The sequence below is a fragment of the Chenopodium album genome, chromosome 19 (assembly GCF_948465745.1).
Source record: "Chenopodium album chromosome 19, dcCheAlbu1.1, whole genome shotgun sequence".
Lineage (NCBI taxonomy): Eukaryota > Viridiplantae > Streptophyta > Magnoliopsida > Caryophyllales > Amaranthaceae > Chenopodium > Chenopodium album.
The window spans coordinates 38,712,279-38,738,368 of NC_137852.1; the positions used below are offsets into that span (position 1 = coordinate 38,712,279).

The window sequence follows — 26,090 nt, forward strand, 5'->3', positions numbered from 1 at the left end:
GAAAAAGTAAATTTACATTGAGTGTGTAAAAAAGTAGAGAGAGAAAGTAATTAAAGAAATTAAAGTACATGGAAAAGTAAATTTACATGAGAAAGTTAAATTTGCACAAATATTTTTGCAAATGTTAGAGAATTTTGGTAAAAATAAAATAATATTAATGGTACTTCAATAAAGCAAATGTGACTAACATTTTGAGTCACTAAAAATGGCAAATGTGACTACCATTTTGAGATTTTGCACTATTTATATGTTATCTTTAACTTAATTTTTATTTTATTTTATTTTATTTTATTTTATTTTTTTTTTAAATAGGAGTATTATGTAATATATAATTTATTATAATCATATAACGTCTATTTTATAAATAATTTTTTTTTAGTTTCACTAATATCTGATTAAAAATAGGGTAATTCTAAGTTATGCCTCCATTTATGGTTGTTGAGTTTTTAAGGGGTATCCATGCTTTTTCAGAATTACAAGATGTACCCTCTAACTTAAGGTGTTTATTTAATCGTACCCTTTAACGTCAAGCCAACGCTAGCAATTGTCTTAACTGTTAATTACCCCACTTTGGAGGGAAATTTCACACCCAAATTGAGTTAGAATTAGATAAGAGAATTAACATTAAGAATTTTTTCTACATTTTCTCATCTACTTATTCTTTTTCCAAAAGCAACTTTGATATGTCAAGCTCTCAGTGTCCTTTTTTTTTTTTAATTTTATTTTTTTTCTCATCCGCTTATTACTACTTCCTATTTTCTTACAATTATTAATATCAAGTTAACATCAGAGGGTACAGTTGATTAAATAACTTAAGTTGGAGGGCACAACTTGTAATTTTGAAAAACCATAGGCACACCACCTTATAAACTCAACAACCTTAAGGGTATAGCTTAGAAAAACCCTTAAATATTACTCCCTTAGTCCCTTTTTTACATTCTTATTTCTAAAGTTACACGAGAATTAAGGAACTTGGAATAAAACAAAGAACAATAAAAGAAAAATTTGCAAATTGCAGCCATTCAAAACTTGTATTTTGAATTGCAGCCATTTAAAAAATAAATTGCAAATTGCAGCCTAAAAGTTGTTATAAATTGTAAATTGTAGCCTAATTCAATTTTTTATCGGTATGCGTGTCAAAAAGTGTCTGTTTAAGGTTTTAGGGGCCATTATTTTTGCCCTTAAGTTTCAGAATTTAGCTCGGAATGGGCAAAAAATAGCGTAAATGTCTCGTTTTGCGTAATAAAAATGTATCGATTTGTGGGTAATTATTTTTTTTTCTAGTAAAAACGAGGCACTTACGTTAATTTTTGCCAATTTCGAGCTCAATCTAAGTTCTTAAGGGCTAAAACAGCCTCTAAATCCTTAACCGAATATTTTTCGACACGCAAACCGATTAAAAATTGAATTAGGCTGTAATTTACAATTTATAACAACTTTTGGGTTGCAATTTGCAAAATACAAGTTTTAAATGACTGCAATTTACAAATTTTCTAACAATAAAACAAAGTACAATGAGAATTACAAAACATTAATTGATGTCTTTGAATAAAACAAAGATTGAATAATATTTAATGAAGCACATGTCATCAATCCTTTGAAAAGAAAAAGGACAAATAACATTTTTTGGTGAAAAATAAAATGACCAATCATATTCATCTAAAGTGATGCACATGGATTCTGAATTTTTTTAAAGGCATTAATAAGAGTGAGAAGTTAAAATAGAGAAAACATTAATTACAAAACAAAAAAATAGGGATAATTTGGGATATTTGGCAAAAATTTACTTGCTAAAAAAGGAAAGTAGGGAATTCAATTTTGAAATACCCAAAAAGGAAGGAGGCCAGGAATGTAAATAAGGGACAGAAGGAGTAATGATCAAAGTTGTGCCTCGGTAAATGTGCAAACTCTAAGTGTAGCATTTAAAAAAATGAAGGGAGTAATATCTCAATTTTTTCTAGAATCTCGTGAAAATTTCAAAATAGGAAAAACAAAGGGTGTAAAATTATGTATAATTCATAGAATTTTTTTTCCAGAACTACTCAATAAAATGCCTGTTTTATGAAATAGTCGATTTTGTTTTGTAAACAACTATCTCATAAAAGCAAAAACATTGTCTATCTAAGTAATTTAATGTGTGTAATTCATCTGCAATGTAAAAGAATAGAGTTTATCATTTTCTTAAATTATCATAATTAGGGATTCAATTTAGGGTGTAGGGTTTCATTAGAATTAGGGATTGTATATTTTAGGGCTTTAAGTGGTGTTTGGTTCATCAAATTGAAATGGATTGGCCTGGTATGAAATATCATACTAGAAAGTTTTGGATTCTAAAATTCATATTACTCTTTGGTTTTATTGTTGGTATAGGTTTCATACTTCATTAATAGAATGGATTAGAATTCTTAGCTAGGGGGAGAGGTGGTTTTAGTACATGGGGTTTCAATTGAATTAGGGGTTTTGCATTTCAGGGCTTTTCTTAATTCTCATAATTAGGGACTCAATTTAGGCAGAAAAATAAAAAGGCGATTGAGCTATTAAAATACTAATAAAAAAGGGAAGAAAAAAAAATTGAGTATAAAAAATGGAATAAGTAACAGAGGAAATAGTTAGAAAGGTGGAGTGAATTACATTGGGAGGAAAAACAAAAAATGTGAGCCCCGGCCGTAAACGACAAAAGTAGTGACCAGCACATATAAAAGTTAGTGATGTGTCTATGTTTAGTTCACCTTATTTTTTTTCCTTTTGTCCGGGAACTATTTTTTCTTTAATTTGATATGATGTGAATTTATAGTTTAATAAAAGCTAAAATGTTTTTTTTTATTTATTTATTTATTTATTTATTTTTATGATATAATTTGATTGCTTAATTGGACTAAAACTTGTTCATTTTTGTATGCTAACCCTTAAAAAAATGTATATCAACTGAAGTCTTATTATTATTAGTACATATAGTGTAAAATGATAAACTAAAGCTATCAAAAAGTTTAGTCGTGTCGGCTTGTTGGGTTCGTGTTTTGCCTCGTGTTCATTTGTGGTGGTCATAAAAAATCTGAACAAAACTATATAAAATAATTGAATAATTTGAATGATTTAGTTAGACGGGTCTTGTTTAGATTAGTTTCGTGTCATGTTGACTTTGCATTTTCTTTCAATATTTTTGTGTTTAGATTGGTTCGGTTTCAATCATGTTCTGTCAAAGATTGCCATTTTTTAATAGGGTTGTGATTTGAAATAATTAATTAAGTACAATTTGTGAATCTTATGCTTTGCCACATGTAATTTAGTGTCTTGTGATACATGCATTATGCTTAATCAATACTTTGAAGTCCCAAAAACTCAAAGAGCTTCTACTAAATAAAATTAATCAATTAATTAGCGTTCGTTTAGTATCATTGTGGTTTTCTGTTTTTTGGTTTTTTCTTTTTTAAAATGGTATGATATATGTCATATAATGAATAAAAAATTATTTAATTTTTTTGAAATCAAGATCATGTTGAAAACTGACAACAGAAAAGTGAAAACACCTTTTTTTTTGTTTCTTATTTTTGGTTTTTAGTTTTTAAAAATAAATAGAAAACTGAAATAAAAAACGATGCCAAACAAGCCCTAAACTAATGTTGACTATTATTAAAACCCAAAGTCACCAAGGTTTAAAAACATCAGTACCAAACAACCAAATAACACCGCCAATGAAACGAAAAGACGAGGAAAACAATGTTCAAATCAAATAATTTAGCTTCATTTTTACACATCACTAAAGCAAAAGAAGAAAAGAATAATTCTTCAATCTTTGCAAATTTTTTTTTTTTTTTTTTTTTTTTTTTTTTTTTTTTTAAAATTGACCTTGACGTTGACGAGTGACGACTATATTGGAGACCAAAGATCATAATTCTCCTCACTCTCTTCTCCCCACTTCACTCCCACAATTCTGACTTTCACTCTCTTCCAAATGATCGTTGCAGTTATTCTGATTCTTAATTAAGGTAATAATTCTTTCTTTTTCATCTTTTTATTTCTGGGTTTTGTCGTTTTAATGGGGTTTAATGCATGATAATTGGGGTTTAAAATTTTGAATTTTTTTTTTTTGTTTTTTTTGTTTTTTTTTTTTTACTATTTACAGCAATATTAATGAAATATGTTTATGGGTTTTGATTGTTATTGATGTTGACTGACAACACTTTAATTTCTCTTAGTTTTGGGTAAGGAATATAAGATGACTTAACTTGATTTAGTAAGGTTGAAATTCTGTAATTCATGATCGTTGTATATTTATTTTACCTTTAAAAAGTATATAGCATATTCTAAACCTATGATCTTAAGTTGGTTTTGTTGCAATTATGCTTTGTAATTTTTTGCTTTTGAGGGTTGTGAGGTATAAGTGTGCCTAGTCAAAATGTACATCGTAGTAATTATTATGAGACGGAAGGAGTACCATTAGTTACTTGAAATCCGGAATTACCCGGATAAATAACTTAGAATCTGGAAAAATATAACAAGATTTGCAAGACTGGTAGATGCATTATGTGTTTCCCTTGTGAAGTTGTGAGGACTAAGGAGGGTCTCCTAATTTTTCTTTTTGATTAATTAGATATCTGATTTAATCAGAGAATATTAGAGGAAAAAATGGATTATAGGGGAAAATTAACAGTTAAGGATAAGGGTTAACCCTTACATGCCTCAATTTCCTGTTTACAATCAAGATATATTATATGTTGAGGTTGTATCAATGTTTGAATAGCAATATGTCACTAAAAATCATCATATATCAATGTGATCATCTCTATCTTTTATATTGTTTGGTGATTATTATCGGAATAAGTTGAAATGAGCAGTAAATAATATAAATTTTGAGATAGCTGATCATTAATTTCACTTAGATGAACTATGTAATTCAAATGTTTCTGAACAGGGATTCATTTGTTTGAAATTGTGTTAAGGTCTGCCTGGTGAAATTGCCTTCTTTCCTACAAAGAAAATGTCTTCCTTTCTGTTAAGAAAAGGCCTTTTTCTTAATTCTATTGCTTATTTAAGCAAATAACTCAAATGGGGCAGAGTTTTTCTTTCATCAAAAGATGTCCAGTAAATGGTTTACCTATTAAAGCAGTGATTGGAAGTGTTTCAGGTACCTTCATACTGGTATACTTGGAAGTCAGATACACTTAAACCTCATGTATATGAGGATAAAACATTCTGCTTTTTTTCTTTGATCAACCAAAGAATATTTTCAGTAATTCAGTAAAAAAACTTAAAATTGTACTTCGTATATGGCTAATGTAACTAACTTGTTCAGTGATGGAAAACATTGATCATCATAATGGAAGATCTATTCTAGCTTAAGTGTCATGTTCACTTTTAGATTTATGTTTCTCAATCATTATGCTCCTAAGAGTGAGATAATGCTAGACATATAACTGCCTTTTTAACTCTTAGCAGCAAAAAAGTCTCTTTTCTCCTCAATTATCTTGTTATTGGAATCCAATTTGCTGCTTTGCTGGAAATCTTTTTAGTTTATCTGGCTAACTGCTCTATGCTAATGCAAACCACTTGCATTTATTTCTATTGAGTCAATATCTTTGACTCCAAATGTAGATGTATAGTCAGATATATGATACACTGAGATCGCTGTTGTTTTGGAAAAGCTTGTATTCCATTTCTTTGTTGTTGCGTGTGTGAAAATTGGTGTTGAGTATAATTTTATACCTGACTTGGCATATTGCAGTAATATTGATTAATATAGCTCAACTTCATGGGTAAGACACTTCAGCTGTCGGGTTTTCCTTCTACTGTGACTGTTGAAAATGTCACCGCATATCTGGAGGATATAACTGGTAAAGAAACTGTTTATGCTCTGAAATTAAGGCAGTTTAAAAGTGGTGGGTCGAGATGTTATGCTGTTGTGCAATTCACCTCTGTCAGGTTGGCAAGTCTTATCCTCAGTCTCTCTCAGCCTCCAAAGAAACTTTGGTATTATTCCAATTACTTGAAGGTACGAGAGTTGGAATATGATATTGTGCCCAAGCCAAGAATTTATCAGCATAAAATGGACAACATAATGCTTCATGTTGGATGTCAGACTTCAAATGACAACTTCAGAGCATTTTGGAGTGTTCAGGATGTTTCTTTATCATTTGGCTCAGGATTGAGGAAGTTATACTTCTCCTTAGAATATAACTTTAGGGAATATAAACTTGAACTTTCTTATGAGAGTATTTGGCAGATTGAGCTAAGACGTCCACGTGGTTATCATTTGAAATATCTTCTAATTCAGGTTTGGTTTCTATCCTGGTTATATTTTAACAAATTTTCATAAATCTGGAAAAAAGTGATCTTATGACATAATTATGATATGTTCTTGGCAAAATTGGTTAACAGTTAGCGCCTATGAGGCTTCAAGGTGCATTGGAAGCATGCCCTCCCAGCCTCCCTTTGAGGGACCCCGTTGACAATTCTTGACCCTTCTATATTGTTAAATTCATTGCCTCATAAGATATTAGCTGTATCCGTAGGCGCACCTTACATCTGTGGTAATACAATACGAAGTAAATTATTTTGAAGGGCAATTTTGTTGGCATTGGATTTTCTTTTTCCTAGTTTCTTGGCAAAAATGAGCTGCATATAGCTCTCTGTTTCTGGACAGAGGCAATTGGCAGCTCTCTTTGTCCTCAAAACTTTGTTCATTTAGGTGCTAAGCTTGACCCATTTCCCAACACCTCACAATACCATTTGAGGCTTTAAGCAAACAGTTGACTGTATACTCTTGTGGTCAGCACATGCAGGCAAGCAACCATAAATCAAGAATCTGTTGGCTAATTTAATTGCTAACTTAACGGAGAATATGACATACATATATATTTTTTATTGTATCTTTTTTTTCCCCCTTGATTACTTGTAGCATGTTGGTTATAATGAATTGATGAAATTTATGATAGTCTTAGATCTGTACTTTGAATTTTTCAGCTGCTTGGGATGCCTAGGATATATGAGAAGGATGCATGCTCTTTAGGACTGGCCTTTGACTATTATAAGGATGGACAAGAGGATCAATGGGACAGGACGACAGATTTCACCTCCTTAAGTTGTATTGGTCAGTCATCTTTTTTATGTTTGGAGCTTCCATATAACTGCCAACTACCAGACTTTAGAGCCAACTTTGCATATTTTAAGGAGGATGATGGCCAATTTACTATAGAAAATGGCAGTACCTTCTCCCACAACATGGGACTTGTTCCAATTGTAATTCTTCCAAGAGGGGTTGATTTACCATTTAATATCTTGTTTAAGGTAAATAATTTGGTTCAATCTGGATGTCTTCCTGGCCCAAACCTTGACCGGAGTTTCTATCAGATGGTTGATCCGAGGAGATTTGATATTGTTTTTATTGAGTATGCACTTGAAAATCTGTATTTTCTGAAGGAGTGCTGCTACAACCCAGTTGGGTGGCTAAGACAGCAGTACACAAAATACCTTACATCTAAGAGAAGTCCTGGGAAGCCAACCCTTTCATTGGATGCAGGATTGGTTTATGTACGCAGAGTACAAATAACTCCATCTAGAGTGTACTTTTTTGGCCCAGAGGTGAATGTTTCCAATCGGGTATTGCGAAATTATCCTGATGACATTGATAACTTCCTTCGCATTTCTTTTGTTGATGAGAATCTAGAAAAGTTATACTCAACAGATTTATCTCCACGTGCCGGAAAGCGGACTGAGATCGATGGAAGGATTCGTTCTGTTCTCAGCAATGGAATACATATCGGTGATAAGAAGTTCGAGTTCTTGGCCTTTTCATCAAGCCAATTGAGGGAAAACTCTGCATGGATGTTTGCTTCTAGGCCAGGATTGTCTGCCACAGACATCAGAAATTGGATGGGTGACTTTAGAGAAATAAGAAATGTTGCAAAGTATGCTGCCAGGCTTGGTCAATCTTTCGGCTCATCCACGGAGACTCTAACTGTTCCTATTGAGGAAGTTGAGATGATACCTGATGTGAAAGTTAGTGCTGGGAGAAATACATACATCTTTTCAGATGGAATTGGGAAGATATCAGCTGATTTTGCTTGCAAAGTGGCAAAAAAATGTGGTTACAGCTCCACCCCATCGGCCTTCCAGATTAGATATGGTGGATTTAAGGGTGTTGTCGCTATTGATCCCCTGTCATCTAAGAAGTTATCATTGCGAAGAAGCATGCTCAAGTATAAATCAGATAATGATAAACTTGATGTACTAGGACATAGTAAATATCAACCGTGCTATATGAATCGTCAGATAATTACTCTCTTGTCCACTCTTGGAGTGCAAGATCGTGTATTTGAGAAAAAGCAAAAAGAAGCAGTAAATAACCTAGATGCAATCCTAAAAGATCCACTAAAGGCACAAGAAGCGTTGGAGCTCATGTGTCCTGGGGAGGTTACAAGCATTCTCAATGAAATGCTTAAATGTGGCTACAAGCCTGATGGTGAACCATTCCTTTCAATGATGTTGCAAACTTTTCGGGCTGCAAAGTTGCAGGAATTGCTGACCAAATCAAGGATATTTGTGCCACGTGGTAGAACAATGATGGGATGTCTAGATGAAACTAAAGCCTTGGAATATGGTCAGGTGTTTTTGCAGGTTTCAGGCTCAAAATTTAGGAATGTTGGTAATGAACTCCTCACTTGCACTGACTATGAATCTGAACCCAATAACTATGTTGTGAAGGGAAAAGTAGTTGTTGCGAAGAACCCTTGTTTACATCCTGGTGATGTCCGTGTTCTGATGGCAGTAGATGTGCCTGCTTTGCGTCACATGGTTGACTGTGTTGTGTTTCCACAGAAAGGAAATAGGTATATGCATTACTTGATTCTCTACTATCTTAAACTTTATTGTCAAGACATCTGTTTTAGAAGATTTGTGGTTGTCTTTAATTGAATTTGAATTGAAGCATATGCTGTTAGTGTGACACAATGCTGGGGATCTTACTGCTGCTCAAAAGTGTGATTAGTTATTAGCTGTCATGATTTCCTTATCTATGAATAAAGCTTCCTTTTTTCTTGCTCAAGAGCATGATCTCATGTAACTAAGCAGCTATATTTATTCAGAGTCTATTAATTTATTCATTTTCTATCCTCATTCATATTTTCTTCGCAATTCCAAGCATGATTAGTAGTTTAAAGTTCATTAAAAGCAATCAAAGTAAAGATTAATTTGATCAACACATATAAGTTTTTGCAAAGAATAAATGGCACATGGCTTGGCATATGAGTTTGAAATTTATTCTCAGTCTCTCAGATATGCTTTCCTTGCACATTAAATGTAAATTTCAGGCCTCATCCAAATGAATGCTCTGGAAGTGATTTGGATGGTGATTTATACTTTGTTTGTTGGGATGCCGAGCTGATACCACCTCGCCAAGAAGAACCTATGGATTATACCGCAGCTGAAAGCACAATACTGGATCATGATGTTACCATGGAGGTTGTTTTCTTTGCCTCTGATACTTTCTACTTTATATATTTGTGTTAGGCTTTTAAGACTTCTAATTTTCTGTTCGTAAGCATTTGCACTACAATCTGTCTGATCAAGCCCTATATGTTATATGCTAGTTTCTCAGATGATGGGAAATACATCTAATTTTAAGGTTTAGTTATTGATGATTGTATATTTGTATATATACTTATTGCAAACCACATAAATACCAGTGTTCTGATGCATGTCCTGATAGAATGGCTACCTGATACATTAAACGTTGCACCTTGTGACTGGAATACTTTAGGGTGAAAATGAAATAATGCAGAAAGATATACTAGGATGTTTCAACTACGAGTAAATATCAGTAAAAAGTTAACACCATTGTTTTTTCTTGACCTTGTTGATGGTATTGATATCTGTAATTCTGCTGATCAACCAGTAATAAATTTTTTTTCCTTCTGCTGTTGAATTATGGAGGTTTCAGAGTTTTTATTAATTTCCTATATACATTTCTCTTAAAGCTTATCTGTAATTCTGTGCTCATGATAGATGTTTGTCTGAGTAGCTGAATAACTGTATTCCTCTGTGCTTGACTTACATCATAGTGGTATATGCTATTGATGTGCAGGAAGTGATTGATTATTTCACCAACTATATAATCAACGACAGCTTAGGCAGGATTGCTAATGCACACACAGCCTTCGCAGATAAGGAGCATGCAAAGGCAATGAGTAGCCCATGCATACAGCTCGCTCAACTTTTTTCGATTGCTGTTGACTTCCCCAAAACTGGCATCCCTGCAGTTACACCACCTTCCCTCAAAGTAAAAGAATACCCTGATTTCATGGAAAAGCCTGATAAGCCAACTTATGAATCACACAACATTATTGGCAAACTGTTTAGGGAGGTCAAGGAAAGATCCCCTAGTTCAAAATCCATTAGATTATTTACCAGAGAAATTGCTGCGCGTTCCTATGATCCCGGCATGGAATATGATGGCTTTGAGGATCATCTAGATGATGCTGAGTTTTACAAGAGCCAATATGATTATAAGCTTGGTAATCTAATGGATTACTATGGGATCACCACTGAAGCAGAGATTTTGAGTGGGAATATTTTGAGAATGTCTAAGTCTTTTGATAGAAGGAACGATGCAGAAGCTGTAACTATGGCTGTCAGATCCTTGAGGAAGGAAGCTCGGGCATGGTTTAATAAAAGCGAATATGACTCAGAAGGTGACGACCTGTATGCAAAAGCATCAGCTTGGTATCATGTTACGTACCATCCAAGTTTTTTTGGCAAGTATAATGAAGGGATGAATCGGGATCATCTCCTTAGCTTTCCATGGTGTGTTTATGACAAATTGATCACCATTAAGAAGAGGAACAGACGGTCTCATGCTTCACTGTTGGAAAGCCTGGAATATCAAATGAGGAATGGATTCAATCTTAATGGTTAAAGATTGTACTTATATCGGTATGTTACTGAACCTCATCTATCATCCATTTGTAAATTTACTCGATATCTTTTATCGTGCATTGTCATTTAGAATCAAGAAACCTTCTATTAAATATCTTGGTTTTCCTTGCTTGTCCACGAGATTATGTAAATAAGACTTTATAAAGCGTTTCACCACTAAATTTTCCATTAGATTTGTAAATATCTATACTTGTCAGTTTCTTTCAAATCAATAGTGAGTAAGTTCACTTTTCTTGGCACCTCTGAATATAGGGTTGGTGAAAGTTGACTCGGCCCAATAACTTGTCATTAGAAAAGTGGATTCGGACTGAGATATTAACCCATTTAAGTACGAGTTAATCCAATCACCAATTAAATCAAATGAGTTGGGTTAAGGTTGAAAATTTGATCTCGTAAATAACCCGAACCATTCGGCTACTTGGCCACTGAGGGGAAATGATATGACAGAAACTAGTTAGTGGTAGGATTGAAAGGACTGAAAGGTGAGTGGCAATATCCTCCATTTGGTTCCCCATGCTATGTTGTTTGGCGAGTGGGAGTTGCTTCTCTCAAATTACGGATGAACAAAATTTCTTTCATTATTAGTCAGCAAGCATATGATCATCATAGAATAGACATGCAATAAATTAAAGTAATAATAGCATTTATATGCAATTTGGTTCATCCCCCTCCTTTCTCATACAATAAGTACATAATTCAAATGGATAAATGTAAACGCAATTTTATTTGGGTATTATAGATTTTTGAAGAAGTATGTGTTGTGAATTATGCCTAATTGTTGCACTTTAAGAAGGAAAAATAGTGATAAACATGTTTTTCATGGGTATTGCCATACTGGGATATGCTGATATGCATGAGGAAGAAACTTGTCTTGTTTTTAGTATGCCCCATTTGTTCCCCGAAACTTAGCTCCAATTACATCCAGATTCGACCTTGGTCGCATACCTGGTTTATGTGGGTGAGTTATCAACAAGAATTTTCTGCATTCGGAGAGGTTCGAACTTGATACCTCCCTTAAGCGATATCAAACTGCTTACCACTGTTTAAAGGTTAACTTGACCTGAAATGACCCGATTTGAATTTGATCCAAAGTCTTGAAAAAAACTCAAATTGACCCGAAATGTCTGAACTTGAAGTCTTGACCCTAAATTTGACAGGAAGTTTCGACTTAAAGTCCAACTCGACCCGAATATTAATTGACACAAACTTACTCAAGCTAACCTGACTTGAATGTATAATAGACTTGAAATTATTTACTTGATCCTTACCCAACCTGAATGACTTTATTGCCATGTCTAATTAAAATTATGAGTTGACAAATAACAATTGACATCTATTCTTGCAATCTTGCTTATTGCAAACGACATACGGAGTATTATCTATATGGAACATGGTAAGTGTAACTTATTATTATTGAAATAATAAACTTACATTTTATAAATATAAACTCCATTGACTTTACGTACTCCGTATCAAGTATGTATGAATTAGGAGAAACACCGGTCTCAAATAAGTCTGCATCTTAATTCTGAAATTTATGGCTATGGAACAAGAGGGCCCACTCCCTCATTAACTTAAACATATTAATTAAAACAATAATTAACTAATTCATTAAATTACTAATTATGCCAAATGTTCTTTCAATTGTCCATCTGGCTAAATTTTTGTTCTTTAATTAATTTATTGGTGTACATTAATAAACTTTATTGTAGCTTAGTTTGCAAAACACATAAAACGTCACTAATGACGATAACTAGGTTGAAGGGCTACTTTGGTCAACCGTCATGCTATATGTAAGCCTCCCTTCACAAGCTCACATGTCCCATTCATAGATATACTCGAAACGTTTTCTTTTTGCATAAAATATTAATTTTTGTTTTATCGACTTTTTTTTTTACTTTATTTACTACTTCCTCCATATTTTTGTAGTTGCAACACACACTTTATCACGGTATTTAAGAAAAGTGGACCTCACATGTCATAATACACATAAAATGGGGTTAAAAGGTTGTTAGGAGTATAATCAAGTGGGTCATGTGCTTTAATTAAAGGTAATAGTATAATTTTCACCATTAAAACCTTCCTTTTATGGTGTGTTGCAACTATTGTGACATTTCCATTTTAGGAAAGTATTGCAATTATAAAAAAACGGAGGAAGTATAACATTTTTTATCAAAAATTAGTTCTCACATTGTATTGTCTCACTATTTATATTAAGCATGTGATACAATTTTATGAATAATAGTTGGATAATTCTCAAATTTTTACAACCTAAAATCCAAATTTATCTCCTTGATAAACTTATGGCCAAAGTATAATAGTTTGGGATAAAAATGATAAAAAAATTGCAAAAATTAGGGTAAAACTACTAAATTTACCTTTTATTAACTCCAAATTAATATCTAGTGATTTTACCTCTTACATATGTTTATCAGGAGATTAATTGGAACTCCCTCCTTTAGTCCATTATTTTTACCACACCACTCAATCTTCACAAGAGTACAATAACATACTTTTGTCACAACCCTTTTTAATTAACACTAAAGGCAAGTCAATTACAAACAATTAACCATATTATTATGATACTTCCTCCGTTCTATTAATATTGCAACAAGGATGAAATTAGTAAATTACGCATCCCAAAGCACAGTTTATCTGCTAAATATCTATAATTGTGTAAGAGTAAAAATTATAAAAAGTTGATATTGTGAAAGTATTTTATGAGACGAATCCAATAAGATCCTACATGACTATATTTTGCTTAACGTATAAATTATATTATATGGTTAAACAAGAGTGATAAATAGTGCAAAAGTCCATTGTTATAATATTAATAAACGGAGGAAGTAGTATTTATCGAGATGGTTATAAGGTTATAAGTATAAATAATTGAATAATGTAAAAGTTAAAGTGAATAAGGAAAAGAATGGAGGGTATGCATGTCTCAAAATGAGCAATTAATCAAAATTATTAAATCAATTAAATGAATGATAATGACCATTCCCTTTAATTTGCTACCATTCACATATTTACAAGCTCTATTCTTATCATTATAGTTTTTCTTTGAGTCTCTGCTTCTTTTGATGGAATACATTTTTCATGGAAAATCAATTTTTTAAAAAAGTTATTATTAATGGAAAACATAAATGTATGGAGAAAAAGGAAAATGAACTTATAAGGAAAGTGAAAAATAGAGAAGAAAAAGTAGCTAGAATTGTGACAATTAAAAAAAGTAACTTTTTACTTATGAAAGGGAAATGGTTATCTTTCTATAAAAAGTAACTTTTTACTTATGAGAAATTTATTTTACTCATTTTAAACACAAGAAGGAAAATGAAGGAAAAAAAATGTTTCCACCAAAACAAACAAAGCCTTAACTTGTTTATGTTAAGATAACTTAATTAACTCATTATAGAGAATATTAGAATAAAGGTTAAAAAAAAAAGTGTATATCATTAAGGAAAAAAAAAAGTGAGTACTAGTAAAACATTTAAGAACCAAAAAAATAAAAAAAAAATAAAAAAAATAAAAAAAATACTACAATACTCAGTACATTATTGGAATACCTGTTCTGTAATAGATTATGAGTTTATAATGATGCTCTCTCCCATTTTTCCAAATTTATTTATTTATTTATTTTTTATTATTTCCATTTTTCCGTTTAGTTGTGTTCTTAATTGATATTCTTGCTTGCTTTATTCCTTTTAAAGGGGGAATAAAACTCTTTCTTTTACTTTCTCATCGGAAATTGATTTTGGCACATCTTTAATTGATTTTGGCACACCCCTATGTGAGAAGAGCATAGAAAAATGTGCTCTCACATAGGGGTGTGCCAAAATCAATTAGGGGTGTGCCAAAATCATTTCGCACAAGTAGTTTTCAATTCGTTTATTTAAGTTTGTCTCAATTTGAATATATAGGCCTCATTTGATAAAGAGTTTTTTGGAATCCTTTTAGTTTATTGAACTTATTAGAGGTTTCACCATTATCATTATTAAAATGCTAATTTTAGTATTTGGTAAAAACTAAAAAGCGGCTTAATTAGTGAAAGAGCTAGGTTATTAGTACTCAAATACCTCTTTTTGAAGATGCTCAAACATGAGCTTTTTAAAATTAGCTTATTGAACATTTATTTTTTTTTAGTTGTTTCATATACAAAACAAGTAACAATTTACCAACTATTTACTAAACACTATTACAAAACCATATATTTACAACTAGCTATTCATTTATATATATATCTGTTAGTCAAACTAGTTTATATATAACCGTTACTCAAAGCAGCTAATGATTGTTATTAGAATCACATCCGGGATCGTAGGATTCAGTTTTTACCAAAGGATTCAGCCGTTAACAAAATTGCAATTAAGGTGGGATTGTAGTAGGATCGTATAGGATCGCTAGGATCATACAGTCCCATCGATCCTACCTGATACTGCAAAACAACTAAATGGTGAGGAATATCAGCCCAAGTTATATATGGTAGGATCGTTGTAGGATCAGATAGGATCATGTAGGATCGTACTATCCTACTTGATCCTATCTAATCCTACTTAGATTTTTAGATTATTTAATATTTTAAATTAATTTTTGGGTTGTATTGTTAGATGGTTAATTATTTCAAAATTATTGATTTTAGCATCAATTTCACCCCAAATCACATGTAATAAATCTTACTATTGTCTTTTATCACCCCTTTCATGAGTTTATGTAGATCTTACGATTCGATTTTACCGATCCAAGCAATCTATTCACCCCTTTTCAATCTAAAGTACGATGCCGATAACATTGCAGCAGCCAGCAGTTACCAGCTAATTAATTACCAAACAGGGACATATATCCTGTTATTTATTTGATTTGTAAGCTGAAAATTAAATAAAAAGTTGATTTATTTATTGATAATCTAGTCAAACAATTAAGATTAATTGAATACTAACATCAAATTTCATTATTCTTTATTTATATACAAGTTCTATTCTTTATCCCCTCAAAAAAAAAAGTTCTATTCTTTATCATTACTATAGTACAAGTATTATAATTAGATGACAACATGAATAATATAAATAGTTACACTGATTAAAGTGAGGCCGAATCTATATTCCCCAAAACAGCTCCCCCACAATAAAAAAAAAAAAATAATATCTCCCCATTTATACAGCATAATCCTTGGGTCCACACCTCTATATATACAAGTACGATCTCTTCTCTACTCTATCTATCTATAAACGTTACAAATTAACTTTAAACACCTTTTTCATTTTTTTTTTGGAAAGAGCTAGTATTTTTTTCTAAGAAAGAAATTTTTGGTAGTAGAAAATTTGTATGGTTTTTTATGATCAATTAGTGTTGATTATATGTTAGAGATGGATGAAAAGAGCATTTCGAAGACGACGGCGAAGAAGAAAAAAGGATCAATATGGAGCATCTTCATGCATGCGGACGGTGTAGATTTAATTTTGATGTTGTTTGGGTTCATCGGAGCCGTTGGTGATGGTTGTACAATACCGTTGACATTGTTCATCACTAGTAAGTTGATGAATAATATTGGAGGAAGTTCCAATTTCAATAGCTCTGATTCTTTTACCAGCCATATTAATCAGGTTTGTTATTTACTTTATTGTTCTATCACTATCGTATTTATTAGAGAGTGAAGGATAGCTCAGCTGGTTAGAGCTTCCTTCCCGGTTTCAGGAGATCCTAAGATCGATTCTCGCCCCCGCCCTTGTGGCTCTCTAAACACCAAAAAAAAAAAAATTATCGTATTTATTACTACCTTTGTTTCCTCATAAGTTTGGACAATTAAAATTGTTTCACAAAAAAATTAAAGCAGAATAATGAACTTTTTAAAAAAGAGGGAATATCATTTTATGCATGTAAACTTGTTGTAATATTAGGAGGGTCTTTATTTGAAATAGTTGAGTATTCTATTGTCAATAAAAACACTTTTTGATTATTAAAAGAGAAAAAAAAAATGGAACATTCACTTTTTTTTTAATAGAAATGGAACATTAGTTGGATATATTATTGTCAACCCACTATTTGAACATACTTGTAATTAAACTTGCATGTAAATATGCAATGAAATTAATTAACTAGATCCCATCATTGAGAGTGAAAGATAGCTTAAGTGGTTACTGTTTCTCTTTCTGTCCCAAAAAATCTTAAAATCGATTCTCATTACCTGTTCTTATGGCTTTCTAAACTAGATCCCATCATTTGGTAATATAATCTATATTTTTGATATGTAGTTAATTATAAAATACAGATAAGTTTGACCGTATAAATAGTAAATAGGGTGAATCTTAAATAATAAAGTTGAGTAAATCACCCTCTTTCTACAACCCAAAAAAATTAAAAATTTTATTTTCTTAATTTTATATTGGGGTTGTTTAGTGATCACAAAATAATTTAATGGGTGATTGGACTGATTTTGGTTGTCCATGACTACCGATGGTAGTGAGTTGTAAACTTTTACTTTAAAATTCTATTGATAGTAAATTTATTTTAATTTTGTGGATGAATAAATAAATGGAGATTTATTTCCTTATTGGGTATAATTGTGTCTTTCTTTTTATAAAGTCAAAATATAACTAGTTAATTGTTCTATTTAATTTTTTTTTTAAAAAAAATACTTTGTCGCATTAAATATTTTCGGTTGATATCACCATTTTGCCGCTTAAAGTAGCGTAATTCTAAAGAATATGTCTAACACAAGTATGATTGTTATTGTCTTGTACAAATCTAAGACTAAATCCTCTGCCCCATTGTTGTTATATCACGTGTGTTCTACCTCTTTTTATTTGTTGATGCTACTTCGTAGCACAACATACGGAGTACTAACTAATAACCTATTTTATCAAAAATTTAAGGCATATAAAGTCTAGCTATCTTTTTTTTTTTTTTTTTTTTTTTTTTTAATCTCTTTTTTTTTTAATCTCTTTTTTTTTTTTTTTTTTTTTTTTGAAAGAAAATTTTAGCTATCTTTAAGCACATAAAAAGTTTATATAAAATATTTATGGGTTTTTTTTTATTTTTTTATTTTTTTTTATAATTATAATACTCATATATGGTAAAAAATGATTTTAACGTGTGTTTTATTAATTTGATGTTTAGTCATCTAAAATCTATTAAATTGAAGGCTTAGTTGAATTAATTTTAGGTGTACTTAAACTTGGATAGTGCTTATTGTTCCTTAACTTTATATGAGCGTGTATCTCCTACATTTACCTTGTCATCAATTCTTTATTCTTATTCAATCTTATGTCAACTTTTTTTTTAATTCCGTAATATACTCCATAGTTAAAGTAATTAATTTATTGCATATCACCACATACATGCATGTACTCCCTCTGTAACCTTAGTTTAAAAAAGAATACTCGAAGGTTAGGAGATTTCATCCAAAAATAATGTGGTAATACATAAGAGAGTAGTATCTTTGTTTAATTAAGTTTTTAAATTTCTGTTCTTCTATTAATGTGAGACAATCATATATGTATGTGTTGTTTAGGAAGGTTATATTTTAACAACTTATACAATTTAATATTAAAAGAAAAATAAAGCATCACCTCTTTTTAGTTGACAAAAAGAAGTTGCTGTTTTCATTTTTGTTTTTAACTAAAAAGTCGTCTAAACATATGATTTAATTTTTGTTTGATGACAGAATGTAACAGTTTTATTGATGATTGGAGCAGGAGCATGGGTACTTTGTTTCCTTGGTGCGTGTACACTTGTATTTCATTTTATTTTACAAGTATAATATGAAATAATGACATGCATTGACTTCTTTTTTTCTTAGTTTACTCTTAAATAATCACATTTGTTGACTTTTAATAATTGGTTAATCAGATAAATTGACAAGCAAAATTAATTATCTCTATTGTTAGAATATAATATCAATCATGGGCTCTAACCATCAGCTTAATCTTTTAGCTGAGTTGGTCCTTTGACATCTACAAAGTTACAAAGTATTCACTATAATAGTCGCGACCTTCATTTCTTAATTCAGAATTTATAATTGATTGGCATGCAGAGGGATATTGTTGGACAAGGACAGCAGAAAGACAAGCAGCAAGAATGAGATATAGATACTTAAAAGCAGTGTTGAGGCAAGATGTGAGCTACTTTGATTTGCATGTTGGAAGTACCTCCGAAGTTATTGTTAGTGTTTCTAGTGATAGCCTTACCATTCAAGATGTAATCAGTGAAAAGGTAAGCCTCCTTCTAGTAATGTCGTACAAGTACATAATTTGCACGGCGTATAATTCAAATAATTTGGCTCTTGATACCATGTATAGAATAATGAGCGGCTCAACCCTAAGCCCTATCGCATGTATATCTAATGATTATTAAAAGGTTACGTTACACTTTTAGTACATAGTTGTAAATCACATAAATTGTCTATTAGTATAGAAAATCTAATTGTCATATGATAGTCATTCTAGTTATGGTATGTACTTACCTATAAGAAAAGAAAAATGAAAGGCATGCCATAAATTTCTTGATAATATTGTGCTTGTTGGAATGAAAAATATGTTTTTCCTGATGTTTTGTATTGTGAAAATATATAATTAGGTACCGAATTTTGTGATGAACACGTCCACTTTCTTTGGAAGCTATTTGGTAGCATTCCTATTGCTATGGAAGCTAGCAATAGCCGGTTTGCCCTTCATAGTTCTGCTCATTATACCGGGATTGTTGTATGGAAGGATATTGATGGGGCTAGCGAGGAAGCTAACTCTCGAGTACAACAAGGCAGGGAGTGTTGTGGAGCAAGCAATATCGTCTTTAAGAACAGTGTATGCCTTTGTAGGAGAGAACAAAACAATGGATAAGTTCTCAACTGCTTTGGAAGGGTCAGTGAAGTTAGGGCTTAAGCAAGGTTTGGCTAAGGGTGTCGCGATTGGTAGCAATGGTCTGAGCTTTGCTGTTTGGGCTTTTAGTACTTGGTATGGTAGTAAGCTTGTCATGTATCATGGTGCTAAAGGTGGTACCGTCTTTGCCGTTGGTGCTGCCCTCTCTATGGGAGGACTGTAAGCTCCTTTCCCTTTATTCTTCCTTAAAGTTTTTGTTGTTCATATATTCTTTTTTGATCCAAATATATGTGCTAAATTAAAGTTGGTTATTTTGTTTTATGTTCATTATTGTTGTTGAAGTGATGTTAAAGTTGACATATTTTTTCAACATTGATGTTCCCTTAACTTTGCTTTTGTAGTGTGAGACTTTGAGGCATCTTGAAAAGGCAATTTAATTTTTTATTTTTAATTAAAGTGTCTCCTTGTACAATACGACGAATATACCTAATGGAAATTGTGAAGACTAACAATAGTACATAGTTTGTGGAATTGGCTAGTGAAAAACAATTTTGTGGAATTGGCTAGTGAAAAACAATTTTCTATGTACAATTGGTCGTACCTTATTATAACCGTTGAGCTTGCATGATTTTTGTACAAGAAATTAGATAAATTTGACTAGTTCTATGTTGGATACTCAGAATTGAATTTATGTATTGTAAGATTTTAATAATTTACATAACTCTTACAAGAAAATTTATGCCCAAGTCATATATATATTGACTTTGTAATTATATTTTTGTAACACATTTATAGGTCTCTTGGTTCTGGTTTATCAAATGTCAAGTACTTCTCAGAAGCAGCTTCAGCTGGAGAGAAAATAATGGAAGTAATTAAGAGGGTACCGGAAATTGATTCTGAAAACATGGATGGACTTACCTTGGACAATATTTCAGGGGAGGTTGAGTTTAAGCATGTCAACTTCTTTTACCCTTCAAGACCAGATTCAATAATATTCCGCGACTTTTCACTGCAAGTTCCTGCAGGGAAGACAGTCGCGTTAGTTGGGGGAAGTGGTTCAGGGAAGTCCACTGTAGTAGGTTTGCTTCAAAGGTTCTATAACCCACTTGATGGGGAGATACTTTTAGACGGGGTGTCTATTGATAAGCTCCAACTTAAGTGGTTGAGGTCACAAATGGGGTTAGTCAGCCAAGAACCTGCATTATTCGCGACTACAATTAAGGAGAACATACTTTTTGGTAAGGAAGATGCTACTATGGATGAGGTTATTGAAGCTGCAAAAGCGTCTAATGCTTACAATTTCATTAGCCAATTGCCTCTTGGTTTTGATACTCAGGTATATGTTGCATTCCTCAAGTTTTAGCACAATATACTCTTCTTGAAATTCTGTCATTTTAGAGGTATTGGGATAATGATAACATAAATGTATTGATGTATCATACTTCGTACTAATGTATCAAACAAAAGCTTAAGTTGATGGTTGAGGCCCAAGAATATGTTTTATACTCTATCAGATCTATTATAAACTAACAATATAGTCGTGTTTAAAAATGTCTATAACAAGTCGCTCATTTTTCCTGTATCTTGTCTTACAGGTTGGAGAAAGGGGAGTCCAAATGTCAGGAGGACAAAAGCAGAGGATTGCAATAGCAAGAGCTATAATCAAGAAACCTCGAGTTCTGCTTCTAGATGAAGCAACAAGCGCGTTAGATTCAGAGTCTGAACGAGTTGTCCAAGAAGCACTTGACAAGGCTGCTGTAGGAAGGACTACAATAGTGATTGCTCATCGACTGTCAACAATTCGCAATGCTGATACTATTGCTGTCATTCAGAATGGTCAGGTGATGGAGAGTGGTTCTCATGATGTGTTGATTCAACGCGATGATGGGTTGTACACTTCATTAGTCCGATTACAACAGATGGAAAAGTCTAAAGACGAGAGAGGTCTATCTCACCCTTCAACATCAAACTCATCGATTATGAACAATATGGAATTGAGGTACAACACGAGTAGTCGTAGAAGCTCATTGGTGAGTCGGTCAAGCTCAGCTAGTTCATTCCGGTCAGTTCATGATGATGTTGTCCATGAACCCGTGGGTGAAGAGAAGGTGCCTGTCCCGTCATTTAGAAGATTATTGGCCTTGAACTTACCCGAGTGGAAGCAAGCCAGTCTGGGTTGTGTTGGTGCCATGCTCTTTGGCGCGGTCCAGCCACTTTATGCATTTGCTATGGGTTCCACAATATCTGTGTACTTCTTGCCAGACAATGAAGAGATTAAGAGGAAGACTACAATTTACGCGTCATGTTTTCTAGGGCTGGCCGTGTTCTCATTTATAGTGAATATTGTTCAGCATTACAATTTTGCTTACATGGGGGAGTTCTTGACTAAGAGGGTAAGAGAAAGGATGCTGTCCAAGATGCTCACTTTCGAGGTTGGGTGGTTCGATCGAGATGAAAATAGTACTGGTACCATTTGCTCTAGGCTTGCCAAGGATGCCAATGTGGTAAGTTATCCTCTAAGGTTTGATATAGTTCCATCTGATAGTATACTTTGGTAAGCTTTTAGTTTTTACTGCTTTATTTTACTTGTAGTAGTTTGATAGAAAATGTTGTTCTGTTTAACTGCCTAACAATCTAACAACTACCACTAGGTACAGTGTATGTTTTTACCATATGCCCTATTTTGACAACATTTAAGACAATTCGCTCCCTGTTAGTTGACTAACTAGTTAGGTAAATAGACTCTTTTTTCCAAACGGAAGTCCCTGTCTAGTTTTCAATCTTATCATGACTTGAAGACGAGCATTTACATCTTCCCTTATAATTTTTGTCACATCTAATGCTAATTGTTGGTAGTTGTGATTCAGTTGATTGTAAATGTATCTAGGGACCAAAATGAATTCTGGTAATTTGACTTAAACAAGTATGTTTTTCTATTGGTCTAATAATGAAAAATTATAGGACCACAAATTACAAATGTTGATTTGAAATTGCCAAAATTTAGGCAGTTAACAACCAAGTGTGAATATTAAATCACCTAGTGTTGCCTTGGAATGGTAAAATATTGCAACTTGCATCAATGCATTTGGATGAACAAACATAATTCACCTGCTCATAATAATGCATGATTGAGCAATGAACTAAATAGAGTTATTTTGAAATTCTAGCAATGTATTTCCCTGATTTATCATGTTTGTTTTCCTGTATCTAAACAGAGGAAATTTTGTCCTAAACTCGTGTTTTTTCGACTATATGTAGGTGAGGTCGTTGGTTGGAGATCGAATTGCACTTGTAGTCCAAACCATCTCAGCAGTTGTAATTGCATTTACAATGGGCTTAATCATTGCTTGGAGGCTAGCTATAGTTATGATTGCAATCCAACCCTTAATCATAGTCAGTTTCTACACGAGACGGGTTTTACTTAAGAGCATGTCTAAGAAGGCAATCAAGGCACAAAATGAGAGCAGCAAGTTGGCTGCAGAAGCTGTATCAAATCTCCGTACTGTCACGTCTTTCTCATCCCAGGCTCGAATCCTAGCTTTACTCGAAAAGGCTCAGGAAGGCCCTCGAAAGGAGAGTATTCGACAATCATGGTACGCAGGCATTGGACTAGGAACCTCTCAGGGACTTAATATTTGTACTTGGGCCTTGGACTTTTGGTATGGTGGTAGGCTAATTAGTCAAGGTTACATCACTGCCAAGGAGTTATTTGAAACTTTTATGATTCTAGTTAGCACGGGCCGTGTCATTGCTGATGCAGGGAGCATGACCACGGACCTTGCTAAGGGAGCTGATGCTGTCGCGTCTGTTTTTGCTGTCCTGGACCGAAAAACCCAAATTGATCCGGACAATACCGAAGGGTACATACCTGAGAAAATAATTGGTCACATAGAGGTCCTAAATGTGGACTTTTCATACCCTACTAGGCCCGATGTAGTGATCTTCAAGGGGTTCTCAATCAACATTGAGGCAGGGAAATCGACGGCTCTAGTAGGCCATAGTGGGTCAGGTAAGTCGACAATTATTGGATTGATCGAAAGGTTCTATGATCCCCTTAAGGGTTGTGTGAAAATTGATGGACGTGATATTCGAACATACAATCTTAGGTCCTTAAGGAAACATATAGCTCTAGTGAGCCAAGAGCCTACATTATTTGCCGGTACCATACGTGATAATATCATTTATGGAGCAAGTGATAACGTCGATGAATCAGAAATCGTCGAGGCAGCAAAGGCAGCCAATGCTCATGATTTCTTGTCCGGACTAAAAGACGGATATGATACGTGGTGTGGGGATAGAGGGGTTCAATTATCGGGAGGACAAAAGCAAAGAATAGCTATAGCACGAGCTATTCTAAGAAACCCGGCAGTACTATTACTAGATGAAGCAACAAGTGCACTCGATAGCCAGTCTGAAAAGATCGTGCAAGATGCACTCGAACGAGTAATGGTTGGTAGGACGAGTGTTGTAGTGGCTCATAGGTTGAGTACGATACAAAATTGTGACTTCATTGCCGTGTTAGATAAAGGCAAAGTTGTAGAGAAAGGTAAACATTCCTCTCTTTTGGCCAAGGGACCTAAAGGAGCTTACTATTCTTTGGTAAATCTTCAAAGAACACCACATCCTTCAAATTATGAAAATTAGAAATTTATTTTTGTTGTTTACCCCAAAAAAAAAAGAGACATAGTTTATGGAATGTCTTGTATGGTAAGAACTTGTATTGAATGAAATGATCGTTTCATATTCAGTTATATGATGAGCATCATCCGTCTAAATAAATTGCCAAATCTATACTTTATTAGTATTTAAAAACTATAACCAAGAAACCACTAAAGACACATGTCCTCATCCATTATATTACACTTCTCTAACTATAGTGCCACATGTCATCTTACACTATTAATTTTTTATTGCACCATTTTTTTTAATTCTTTCATTAAACTTATACTTAATCTTTCATACACACTTCATCTCTTCATCTTCATCTCTCCCCTTTAATTCAACCTTTTCCTATTTTCTCTTTAATTTTAGCTCTACCACCTTCTATTTAAGCCTCTTTTTCGATTAAAGTTCCATAATTTTAATTTCTTTAATCATGTTTCTGATTACATATTATACCCTATAATGAATTACTGATATTTCTTCACTTATCTTTCAATACAATTTTATATGAATAACCCGTGCATTGCACGGGGCCAGAAGGCTAGTTACAATTGATATGTAGACTTTGTTACTTTTTCCATTCCTAGTTGATTGCAACACTTGTCTTTTTTCATATGTTTATATTTAATTGTAATATTTTCCATCCACCATTATCTTGTTATTGTATTCCTCTTCCACCAATCACCTCAAGTGCACGGTTGCACTTGCAGTTGCACTAGCCTCTAACAATTAAATCATATCTATACCTTGACTCATTTAATTTAATTGAAGAGTTATAAATTTTCACTTTCAATTATATCCTACAGTTTCCCTTAAACGTATTGTAAATTGACTATTGCAATGAATTAAAAATGAATAGAAGGAAGTAATTGTTTGTTTAATATTACAATAGTTAAATTTATAACAAAAAAAAATATCACTTGTTAAATTGCAAATAAAAGGTCTAAAGGACTCATAGTTTTGGGGTCAATTAAAATACTTGTAATTTGTAACAGGCTTTATTTATTTATTTTTTTAATTGAAAAAGAACACGGTACTAGTAATCTCCCTATATCAGAAAAGACTACTAGAATTTAAAAGTCTCCCTATCTCAGGAAAAGGAATTAAGGCAAGTTGAGAGTACTAACGTTTGGGAAAAGTTGCACAAAAGGGACTCAAGTTTCACAAGTTGCACATAGGGTACTGAACCTGTTATAGGAGGTAAAGAATCTTGTACTAACTTGTTAAAACCGGTTAAAACAATTTTTTGGTTTTACAAAAAAAAAAGGAAAATAAAAAAACAAGCTACCCTCATCATTTCTTTTTACAGAAAAGAAAAAAACAGAGCTCTTCCTTCCCCTTGAAGCTCAACGCCATTAATGTGGAAATTCGGTTCAGAAACATCATCCAAGAAACAGTAGTGATTTACGTTTGCCAATTGGTATATTCTATTTGTATTTACTCTTTTCAACAATGCTTCCAATTCTTCCCTTTTTTTTTTTTTTTTTTTCCAAATAGGAGGCTCAGATCCACATCTCATCAAATATTCAAATTAGGTAGAAATTTTCATGGTGGGATAATCAACCATGGCGGCAAATCGCACCCAAATAATTTCCAACCAAACCAAACCAAACCAATCCAAAACACAAAACAAAACAAAACCAACATTTTCTCTTCTTTTTCTTTTCTGCCAAGCCAAATGGAAAAATT

At 32.8% G+C, this 26,090-nt stretch overlaps 2 protein-coding genes across 2 annotated transcripts; both read left to right on the plus strand.

The window, feature by feature from the left end:
• The first annotated feature begins 3,835 nt into the window (after positions 1-3,835).
• Positions 3,836-11,089, plus strand: LOC145595467 (RNA-dependent RNA polymerase 1-like). The gene is made up of 5 exons (XM_081651885.1): positions 3,836-3,986; positions 5,723-6,271; positions 6,961-8,825; positions 9,306-9,456; positions 10,079-11,089. Exons 2-5 carry the CDS (start codon positions 5,750-5,752, stop codon positions 10,907-10,909), a joined length of 3,369 nt encoding a protein of 1,122 aa, XP_081508011.1. The 5' UTR covers positions 3,836-3,986; positions 5,723-5,749; the 3' UTR covers positions 10,910-11,089.
• Positions 11,090-16,092: 5,003 nt separating this feature from the next.
• Positions 16,093-24,495, plus strand: LOC145593640 (ABC transporter B family member 15-like). The gene is made up of 7 exons (XM_081649933.1): positions 16,093-16,529; positions 18,590-18,644; positions 18,959-19,137; positions 19,501-19,958; positions 20,535-21,075; positions 21,335-22,243; positions 22,998-24,495. Exons 1-7 carry the CDS (start codon positions 16,284-16,286, stop codon positions 24,381-24,383), a joined length of 3,774 nt encoding a protein of 1,257 aa, XP_081506059.1. The 5' UTR covers positions 16,093-16,283; the 3' UTR covers positions 24,384-24,495.
• Positions 24,496-26,090: the final 1,595 nt, after the last annotated feature.

Bases quoted from the DNA above. Each gene is read 5' to 3' on its own strand.
- LOC145595467 (XM_081651885.1), top strand. From the start codon at position 5,750: ATGGGTAAGACACTTCAGCTGTCGGGTTTTCCTTCTACTGTGACTGTT. The intron at 8,826-9,305 runs GTATATGCATTA...TGTAAATTTCAG, and splicing joins TTTCCACAGAAAGGAAATAG to GCCTCATCCAAATGAATGCT. The intron at 9,457-10,078 runs GTTGTTTTCTTT...ATTGATGTGCAG, and splicing joins ATCATGATGTTACCATGGAG to GAAGTGATTGATTATTTCAC.
- LOC145593640 (XM_081649933.1), top strand. From the start codon at position 16,284: ATGTTAGAGATGGATGAAAAGAGCATTTCGAAGACGACGGCGAAGAAG. The intron at 18,645-18,958 runs GTGCGTGTACAC...ATTGGCATGCAG, and splicing joins ATGGGTACTTTGTTTCCTTG to AGGGATATTGTTGGACAAGG. The intron at 19,138-19,500 runs GTAAGCCTCCTT...ATATATAATTAG, and splicing joins AAGATGTAATCAGTGAAAAG to GTACCGAATTTTGTGATGAA.